This window comes from Gossypium hirsutum, chromosome A02 (genome assembly GCF_007990345.1).
Source record: "Gossypium hirsutum isolate 1008001.06 chromosome A02, Gossypium_hirsutum_v2.1, whole genome shotgun sequence".
Lineage (NCBI taxonomy): Eukaryota > Viridiplantae > Streptophyta > Magnoliopsida > Malvales > Malvaceae > Gossypium > Gossypium hirsutum.
In genome coordinates, this window is record NC_053425.1 from 27,034,235 (window position 1) to 27,045,191 (window position 10,957).

Genomic DNA, 10,957 nt, shown 5'->3' on the forward strand with positions numbered 1-10,957 from the left:
GCCAAATCAAATATATATATATACACATAAGTGTTATATCCATTTTTAGTCAAAATTGTGTAATAATTAAAATATATTAAAATAATTTATTATACATTTAATATAAAATTTGTGTAGGAGATGATGGTATATATTAATTAAAATATATTAAATTATTATTTAGAATAAATAATATGATTAGATTTATATATATTTAATACTATTTTAAATAATTTTTTAATTAAAAAATTTGAGGCAAAGGACGCATCGGCAAAGTATATTGTGAATCGGATGTGTCGCTATCTATTTTATTTAAGTTTCTTAAAAATAAATTAAAAGAGAGAGAAAATGAAGGATTGGAGAAGACAATGATCGCCAAAGATTTCCTTATCCATTGATAAACAAAAATCCTCGATTTCCGCTTCACGTCTCTCTCTCTTTTCTCAAACACCATGGCATCAAGCATGTCTTCTTCTCCTTCCTCTTTGTTGCTTCCCCTTGGTAAGTATCACCCCACGCAACCTATCTCACTACTATGATTTAGAATTATGGAGGCGATTTCATTTTTCTGTTTATTTATCCCCTTTTTCTCCCTTCTCATTTTATCCTTCTTTCAAAATATATTTCACTCTAACATCATTTCATTATATAAAACCCAAATTGCTAACTTTACATGTCTTCCAGTCGGATAGGAGTCTATGTTTGATACAATATACTCATTTGTTTTTTTAAAAGGATTTTTCTCTCATATATTTTTGGAGGGTTGTATATCGTGCGCATGTGTGTCGGTGTGTATATATAATATATGCTGGAATACGTACATAAATTTTTAAAGATTTTTTGGGTGGTTCAGCTGTTTGAATTTTGAACTTGATGCAACTGCGTTAGGTTCTGCATCTGAGAAGAAACTGTATGCCAATCATATGGCCTTCTCAAATATCAGGGCTCAAGCTATAATTGTTAGGTCTTCAAGTTGTAAGACAAGGAAATACAGCAATGGACCGGATTTAGTTACACGAAGGGATGTGATGGGGTTGCTTTTCGTAGTTCCGATCATCTCGTTGAACTCGCCAGATGCCGATGGTGCCGGCTTGCCACCTGAAGAAAAGCCGAAACTATGCGATGATGCCTGCGAGAAGGAGCTTGAAAATGTATGGTGAGATTGCATAGCTCCCTTATCTTTGATTTTTCCTCCATCCATAGGCTGCTAGTGCTAGTTTACTTATTTAACAGCATTTCGTGTAACCTATCGTGTTTGGGTTCTTTACCATATCATATCATGTTCAAGCTATTTTATATAAAATTTGAGACATTCATGTATTCGTGTCGTGTAATCTACCAAGTAGGCATTGCATCTGTAAGACATTAGTAATGTACTAATCAGGAAACCTAACCTTGCTAAATATCCAATGAAGTTTACCTTATCTAGGCATTGCAGTTGATGCTTTGAAACTTGTTGTTGGCATGCTTGATCAGCTTATACATTAAAGTATAACACTATGTTACCCTGATTTGATGTGAGTTTTGAGTACCAGTATGTGTTCAGCATGTATATATACTTAGTTCTTAAGTTTTGCCTTATGTTTGAATGTGTTAGACAAGTGTCGGAAATGGTAATTTAGGGAAAATAAAAGAGTCCTAGTAACAAAGTGATCAATACACAGTGAACAAAAACCGGTGATGATGATAAGCGGGTAATTTAACCAGTGAACAAAGGATTAATTTCCGTAGCTGATGATTGGTAGCTAATGATTTTATACTTTGTGTTTGATGAAGGTACCTATGGTAACTACGGAATCCGGTTTGCAGTACAAGGATATTAAAGTTGGTGAAGGTCCCAGTCCTCCAGTTGGTTTTCAGGTGTGTCAAATGTTCTTCTCCTGCAAGTTTGCCATATTTTCCTGCTATCTGAACTACCTGGAATATGATTTGTCTCTTGTACGTACCGGCTTTGAAGGTTTCTAAGTATTGTTACTCAAATTCTAAAATCGGACTTCTTTGTCGAATTCAGCAATCCATGTCTAAGTTGTGCCCTGATCTTATCAATTCACTAACATTCTGGTATTTAGTTCCACATGAACCCTGAGCTGTCTCTAGTGATATTGGTGTTGATTTTATCTCAGGTTGCTGCTAATTACGTCGCAATGGTTCCTTCCGGACAAATATTCGATAGGTAATAATTAGTTTCATAGGAAATATCCAACTTTATAAGACTTGATACCATCTTTGAAGTAGACACAGAAGTCTGATATTCCCCGATGATTCTGTAGTTCGCTGGAGAAAGGTCAGCCCTACATATTTCGAGTTGGATCCGGACAGGTATGTTCTAGTACGATTGGATTCTTCTATTACACAATCTTTTTTGGTTTGGAAAAAAAAAAAAAGGCAAAGTAGAATGAATTCTAGTACTCAATGTTGAAGTAATGAGTAGAACAGGTGATAAAGGGGCTTGATGAGGGGATTTTGAGCATGAAAATAGGAGGGAAGCGCAGACTTTATATTCCGGGACCAGTAAGCTCCTTGCACTAACTCTTTTTCTTTTGCGTTGAGTAGGTAGATTCGTATATCTAGTCCTTACATGTATCATGTACATACTTGTATCTCGCACTTTTACAGAGAGAGTCAGGGTAACGTAGCTTTATATTATTGAAAATTTGGAGTAAAGTTAATTTGTAGCTTATCTAACATTTCCTGCATTGATGAATGGAGAAAGTACCATAGAGGTCCTTACACTAAGAGTCGGATTGTATTTTATCCCTTTACTTAAAAAATATATAAATTAGTCCATGTACAATAGATAAAAGAGAAAAACGGTCTATCTGCTAAAAATTACATTCATTTCTACTATTGAAAACTGATCCTTATATGGCGGCATATCGCGTGTTTTAACAATATAAATGGATAAAATTTTAATAAAAGTGACTAGTTTGCTCTTTGATCTAGCGTATAGAGATTGGTTTATTCCTTTTTTGAGTAAATGGGATAAAATGCAATTCGACTCCTAATGTAGGGACCTTTATGAGACTTTTACCATTGATGAACATGTGATATAGCTGGCATTCCCGAAGGGTTTAACTTCTGCACCAGGAAGACCAAGGGTGGCTCCAAGTAGCCCAGTCGTTTTTGATGTGAGTTTGGAATACATACCTGGACTTGAAGATGAAGAACTATAACTCTATTTCCTCTCTTTTTATTTATTATTATTTTTTTTTCTGTATTTTATTCTAATTATTCCTTCGTTTCTTTAAAAAAAATTACCACTCTTTTAGACGAAGCATTCTTCTTTTACTTTCTGCAATTTCAGCAATTTTATTTAAACATAGAGTTTAAAGGCGACTGTTCCTTAAGGAGGAGAAAAAAAAAGAAAAAGGCTTGTTTTTATTAAATTAAGATTGGTGCTTTTGTCATATACCCATTTGATATGGTTCAAATCGTGTGATGTTATTCTTTATTTTTAATATTGTAGAAGAAAATTCGGCTAAAAAAAAATATTGTATAAGAAAAGATTGGTGCTAATTTAATTCTTATTTAAATGTAATTAATAACTTAAAAATTACAATTGAATGAATTTAATTGAAATTTAAATTTAAAATAAATTATATTTAAATTAGTTAAAATAATTTTAAAATATTATATAAAAAAGTTATTTAAAAAAAATGATTTAGCTTCGTGAAGCTCCACTTGATTTGATGGTTTCGGCTATTGAGCAAGACCAAACTTTTAAGATTTTTTAAGAGGTTTTTATTTGCTTTTTGAGTTATTTTTACCAAAAAAAAAACGATTGAGCGTTCATTATAACCAACAAATGGTTAAACAAAAGTGATTTTTTTCCGAATTTAAATATTAGTCATTATTATTGAGGGTTTTACTTGATTGTCATTCCGGCTTGAAGAAGTTTAGTCCCATAACATCAATTCAATTGGAGAATTAATTAAAAATATGTAATAAATATGGTAAAAGTGTAATACCCCATAGTCGACTTGATTATTGGATATGAGTTACGAAATGCCACATTCGTTGTCAATGAAATTTCAATTCAATATACTTTTTTATATGCTATTAACAATATTATTCAATTTCAATATGATTTTTCATCATTTCTGGGTCTTATACAAGCTTATGAAAGCTCTTTTGTTAACCCGATATCGAATTAGAACCAATTGTAAAGCTTATAAATTATCGAGTTGACGTCGCAACATCGAGAATTCCTCATTGCGACACAACTCACTTCTTGGTCTTATCGCAACGTTAACACAATATTAAGGGGCTGACATCGTGACATGACAGCCTATTTCCAAGAGGTCCAATTTGATACCTAATCAAAACATTCTTCCAATTCAATATGCATACCAAATCTGTAACACCCCAAACCCGTATCTATCACTGGAATAGAGTTACAGAGCATTACCAGAGTTTACAGAATAATTTCATGTAATCCATATAATTTACTGTTCATATCTGAAATTTATCATGTTGTCCCTTGAATAGACCCTCAGGGCCCAATTTAAACATTTAGGTCGAGTCGGGACTAAACAGAGTACTCAGAAAATTTTTTGCAAAATTTTAAAATTTTTCCTAGATGCAGGGCACACACGCCCGTGTGTTCAAGGGACATGCTCGTGTGACCATAGGACATGCCCATGCTGCAAGCCGTGTCTGACCTCGTGTAACTCTCTGACTTGTGCCACAGGGCCAGCCACACGTCCGTGTGCTAGGCCGTGTGGTTAATTTAATTTTTCAAAAATTAAGTCCAAGGTTCACATGGCCAAGGCACACGCTCGTGTTCTAGGTCATGTATCACATACGGCTGAGACATACGCCTATATCTTTACCTGTATCTCAATTCTGAGCATTCTGTTTCTAAATTTTAAGATGTAGGGGATACACGACCAAACCACATGCCCATATGCAAGACCGTGTGCCACACACGGTCAAGACACATGCCCGTGTTTCTACCCGTGTGGACAAAATAAGACCATTTCTTAGCCTTATTTCTCACCCAAATTTAACCTTCAATCTACAATAACATTTGCATACATTTGCCAACCAATTCAAGTCATTAAATCAAGCAAACAACACTAATATGTATGACATAACATCAACTATATTTATATAGCCAACTTAACTTTTTGTTAAGACATATAGTTTACCTTAATTTAATCTAACCATACCATACACATATATATATACTAACATGATATAACTTTGTAGGAATATACCAAATCAAACATCACTAGCCATACCAATGGCTAGATTACAAGTATCCATTTACAAACCATCATTTGGTCAAGTTAACCTATACATGCCATTATACCAAAATAAGTTTACTATTTATACCAAAACGATGCTAGTGGATAGTGTGATAATGCTCCGATCGGTCTCCAACCTTTGCAAGCTCTCGAGCACTATAAAACAGAGAAAATAAAACCTAGTAAGCAATTAATGCTTAGTAAGTTCGTATAATAAGAATTAAACTTGCCAATTATATTCATTCAAATAAGCATACAATAACATGATTCCCAACAAATTTGCAATTTTCCTAATCACATATGCTTAAATAAGCAAGTTAGTCACATAATTCACTTGTACATCAAATAAATATGGATGAGCTCATCAAGTTACACTCTTTCAGATATTCAGAAGTATTCGGGACATAAATTTTTTAATCTTATAATTTCTCATGTTAGAAGTGTTGTCCATTGAATTATTGAAATATCGATGGATACTTATGTAGTACACACAAGGTGCACACAATTGTAAACCGTCAACTCATAATTAGGAGTGCCCATTAGGGCACTTAATCAGGGAGCACACTCTCGAGCCACATATCAGGATGCTCAATTGAGCCATGTAATAGGACATTTATCCAGGTTAAACAGGAAAAATCATAAGAGTTTTAATCAGGGAGCTCATAGAGCTTAACAGATAACTCCGAAGAGTTAATGTCAGGGAGCACCGGAAAAGGTAACAGGGAGTTCAAGCGAGCCATATCAAGAAGCCCATAAGAGCCTATATTAGAATGTTCACGTAAAGCTGCATTTGTGTCCGCATTATATGCTGGATCACAACAGACCAAATCATGTAACAGGACGCTCACACAGAGCTGCGATAATGTGCAACACTTGCAAAATCACTACCTATCAGGATGCTCCCAGGAACTATATAAAAGGATGTTCGAGAGGGCTATACAGGGATGCTCGTCTGAGCTATATTCTGTCCGCAACAAATGCAGGATTACATTCAATATGGGTAATCACATATATCCATCAAATTTTATTATTAACGGAACTTAACATTTTTTGGACTTGATTGAATATGTGATTATTGTATTTATTTATAACATTTATATATTTCATACAATCACATACCACATTGAATTCAAACATTTTAGCATACATAAATAAATTACACGAACTTACCTCGACACTTGTTTGTATAAAAATCTACTAATTCGAAACTTTTTCTTTTCCTCGATCTAGCTTCGAATTTGTGTTGTCTGGATCTAATTAAGCTTGATAAGTTTCCTTTCTCTCTCCTAGGGTTTTCATAGAATTTGGGGATGAAGATGATGAAAATAAGATGATATTTTTTTTTAATTAGTTATCATTTTTTAATTTTTCACATTTCCAATTTAGTCCTTAGCGTTTTCAAAATTTTCTATGGATGAATCACCAAAAGTATATACTAACTTTTCTCTAATTACCATATAAGAACCTCAAATTTTGAATTCCATAGCTATTTAATCCTTCTAGCTATTAGAATTCAACTTCTGCATTCTATGCAATTTGGTCCTTTCCACAATTAAGCACATAATCGATAAAATTTTCTTATCAGAATTTTCATTTGACGTTCTTATCACAATGTAAATCATGCAATAATATTAAAATAAAATTTTCTTTCTAGCTCAGATTTTTGGTCCCGAAACCACTGTTCTAATTTCACTGAAAATGGGCTCTTACAACTCTCCCCCTTAAGAATTTTTGTCCTCGAAAATCTTACTAGTAAAAAGATTCAGGTATTGCTTTCTCATGGTATCCTCCGGTTCCTAAGTAGCTTCTTCAATCTCATGTCGTTGCCAAAGAACTTTCACTAAAGCCACCTTTTTGTTTCTCAACTCTTTTGTTTTACGCATCAAGATTTTGATCGGTTCTTTACTGTAAGTCATATCAGGTTGAATCTCAACTTCTGTTGGAGAAATAATATGTGAAAGATCTAACCGATATCGTCGTAACATAGACACATGAAAAATATTATGGATCCGATCAATTTCTGGTGGTAATGCTAACTGATGCGCAACAGGTTCGATTCTTTCAAAGATTTCATATGGCCCAATGAACCGTGGACTCAGTTTTCCTTTACGGCCAAACCGGAGAACTTTTTTCCAAGGTGATACTTTTAAGAATACCTTGTCACCAACCTGAAATTCTATCTCTTTTCTTTGAAGATCAATATAAGACTTTTGACGATCAGAAGCTATTTTCAAACTGTCCTGAATCACTTTCACCTTTTCCTCAGTTTTACGGGCTAAATCAACTCTGTATAACTTTTTCTCACTAAGCTCTATCCAATACAATGGATTCTACATTTTCATCCATACAAAGCTTCATACGGTGCCATTTTAATGCTGGACTGATAGTTGTTATTATAGGCAAATTTAACTAAAGGCAGATACTTTTCCCAATTACCTTTAAATTCAAGCACACAACACCGAAGCATATTTTCCAAAATTTGTATAACATGTTTCGATTTTCCACCAGTTTGAGGATGGAATGCAGTACTAAAATGTAATTGTGTACCCAAGGCTTTTTGCAGTTTATTCTAAAATCGCGATGTAAACTGAGGATCTCTATCAGATATAATCGAAACAGGTACTCCATGCAATCTAACAATCTCAGAAACATATAATTTAGCCAACCTATCCAAGGAAAAAGCCATACGTATAGGAATAAAGTGTGCAGAATTTGTTAGCCAGTTGACGATTATCCAAATGACATCTTTCTTCTTCGGAGATAAGGGTAACCCTGATACAAAGTCCATGGTGATTCTTTCCCATTTCCATTTTGGTATTGTAACTGGCTATAATAATCCCGAAGGATCCTAATGTTCAACTTTTACTTGCTGACATATCAAACATTTAAATACAAATTTAGAAATATCTCGTTTCATTCCCGACCACTAGTACATTTTTTTTAGATCATTATACATTTTATTACCACTAGGATGAATAAACATATTACCATTATGAGCTTCATGTAAAATTTTCTGTACCAATTTCGAGTTCTTTGGTATACATATTCTGCCTCTAAATAACAAACAACCATCAGAACCAATCTGAAATTCTGAATCAGAATTCAATTCACACTGTACCCGTTTAGTTCGTAGTTCATCATCATTTTTCTGAGCTTCGAAAATCTATTGCAAAAATGTCGATCTAGCTTTTAACTCAGCTATGATAGAACCATCATCAGATAACGATAATCGGGTTTTCACTGCTCGTAAAGCAAACAGAGATTTTCTGCTCAGAGGATCTGCAACCATATTGGCTTTTCCTGGATGGTAGTTAATAACCAGATCATAATCTTTCAATAACTCAAGCCACCTGCACTGTTTCAAGTTTAGGTCTTTCTGCGACATCAGTACTTCAAACTTTTATGATCAGTGAATATGTGACATTTTTCACCAAATAAGTAATGCCGCCAGATTTTTAGTGCAAATACAATGGCTGCCAATTCAAAATCATGTATCGGGTAGTTCTTTTCGTGTGGTTTTGGCTGTCTAGAAGCATAGGCTATTACTTTACCTTCTTGCATCAATACACAGCCTAAACCTTTTATTGATGCATCATTATAAATTATAAATTTTTTACCTGATTCAGGCTGAACTAACACTGTGTTTCTATCAATAAGGCTTTCAACCTGTCAAAACTCTACTGACATTTATCAGACCACTCGAATTTCACATATTTCTACAACAATCAAGTCATTGGAGAAGCTATAATTGAAAATCCTTTAACAAATCTCCGATAATATCCTGCTAGTCCCAGAAAAATTCTAACTTCAGACACGTTTTTCGGTGTTTTCAATTAACAATGGCTAAATTTTTTTCGGATCCAGCCGTATACCTTCTGTAGATACTATATGTCCGAGGAAACCAACTTCCGGTAGCTAAAATTCACATTTACTAAATTTGGCATACAATTGGTTCTCACGCAGAGTTTGCAACACAATTTTTAGATGATTAGCATTTTAATTTTCATCTCGAGAGTAAACCAAAATATCATCAACAAATACCACCACAAACCTATCTAAATACGGTCTGAAGATTCTATTCATTAAATATATAAATACTATAGGTGCATTTGTCTAACCAAACGGCATTACAAGAAACTCATAGTTCCCATACCTGGTTTTGAAACCTATCTTTGGCACATCTGAATCTTTTACCCGTAGTTGATAGTAACCGGAACGAAGACCAATCTTTAAAAATACAGTGGCACCTTTCAACTGATAAAATAAATCATCAATTCGAGGCAGTGAATACTTGTTCTTTATTGTGATTTTGTTTAATTGTCTGTAATCTATAAACAATTTCAATGATCCATCTTTCTTCTTTACAAACAGAACTGGTGCACCCCAAGGTGAGAAACTCGGTCAAGCAAAGCCTCTATCAATCAATTCTTGCAGCTATGCTTTCAACTCTTTTAATTCGGTAGGAGCCATTTTGTATGGTGCTATAGATATCGGTGTTGTTCCCGAAACAAGATCTATAGAGAACTCTACTTCTTTAACTAGTGGTAAACAAGGTAATTCCTCTAGAAATACATCAGGAGATTTACAAACAACAGGTACTATTTGGATATTTGACTCAGATGCTTTAGTATCTAACACATATGCAAGATAATCATCATATCCCTTTCTGACATATTTCTGCACTGATTGTAACAACCCGATTTTGGGCTCAGTCGAAACAGTGGTTTCAGTACCACAAATCTGAAGTCAGGGAAATTATTTTATTATTAATTTGATGTTATAGCATGTTTATACGAGTGCATGAAAAATTTGATGGATTAATTTTAGCACTTAGAAGCTTAATTTTGAAAAAGGACCAAATTGCATAAAGGAAAAAAGTTGTGAATTGCTCGAAAATGTGTTAAAAGGCCATAGATTATAATTAAGGGGTATATAATATGCTAATAGGCCAAGCATAGCCGGCCATTGAGACAAAGAAAGTCAAAAAAAAAAAAATAAGGGTTGTTGGCATTAAGTGATGTATTTGACTAATAAATAAAATAAAGAGAAAATGTTGTCATCTTTTTTTCTCTTCCCTCTTCCATCGATTTTTCCTCCAAGAAATAGCCATGGGAGCTTGAAACTTTTAGCCACTTATTCCTCTCTCAAGTAAGTGATTTAGATGGTTATTTTTGATGTTTTTGGTACTTTTGGAACCCTTGTAGCATGAGCTACCTATTAAGGGGGCTATTTTGCAAAATGGTTAAAAACTTAGAGATTCACCATGAGACAATTTATGATATTTTTTGAAATTTTATGGAAGAAAATAAATCTTAGTTGTTTAATAAACTACTTTTGTGAAGTGGTGTTCATGAAAAACACCTAAAAATAGCTAGTTTGTAGTATTTGTAAAATAGATAGTAATGTTGTGAAATAATGAGAATTTTGGGTTGCTATAAGATAAGAAGGGTTCGTCTAGGCTTAAGACATGAAGAAATTCGATAAAAATCGATTTTCGAGCCTAGGGGTAAAATGATCATTTTGTGAAAGTCTAGGGGAAAAATGGTTATTTTGCCAAAAATGTGAATTTTGATTGTCTAAATTTATTTAGTGATTAAATGAGTGAATTTTTTATTATTTTAGATCAAGAAATACAAAATTTGAACCTAGACCGGGGGAAGGCCAAGCAAGTAGATTAAATTGACTAGTCGCCTACATTTTGTAATTCGAGGTAAGTAGTATGTTAATAA

General features: G+C 33.7%; 1 protein-coding gene across 3 annotated transcripts; it reads left to right on the forward strand.

The window, feature by feature from the left end:
- Nucleotides 1–284: 284 nt before the first annotated feature.
- LOC107951354 (peptidyl-prolyl cis-trans isomerase FKBP16-3, chloroplastic) lies at nucleotides 285–3,249 on the forward strand. 3 transcript variants are annotated; one of them, XM_016886369.2, is made up of 7 exons: nucleotides 285–480; nucleotides 868–1,130; nucleotides 1,756–1,839; nucleotides 2,103–2,152; nucleotides 2,250–2,298; nucleotides 2,416–2,490; nucleotides 3,033–3,249. In XM_016886369.2, the coding sequence occupies exons 1-7, from the start codon at nucleotides 432–434 to the stop codon at nucleotides 3,150–3,152; spliced, it is 690 nt and encodes a 229-aa protein (XP_016741858.1). In that variant the 5' UTR covers nucleotides 285–431; the 3' UTR covers nucleotides 3,153–3,249. The 3 variants fall into 3 exon arrangements, with proteins under 3 accessions (XP_016741858.1, XP_016741860.1, XP_016741859.1); XM_016886371.2 differs by having other exon boundaries at nucleotides 292–480; nucleotides 2,990–3,249; XM_016886370.2 differs by having other exon boundaries at nucleotides 339–480; nucleotides 833–1,130.
- The last annotated feature ends 7,708 nt before the right edge of the window (nucleotides 3,250–10,957 follow it).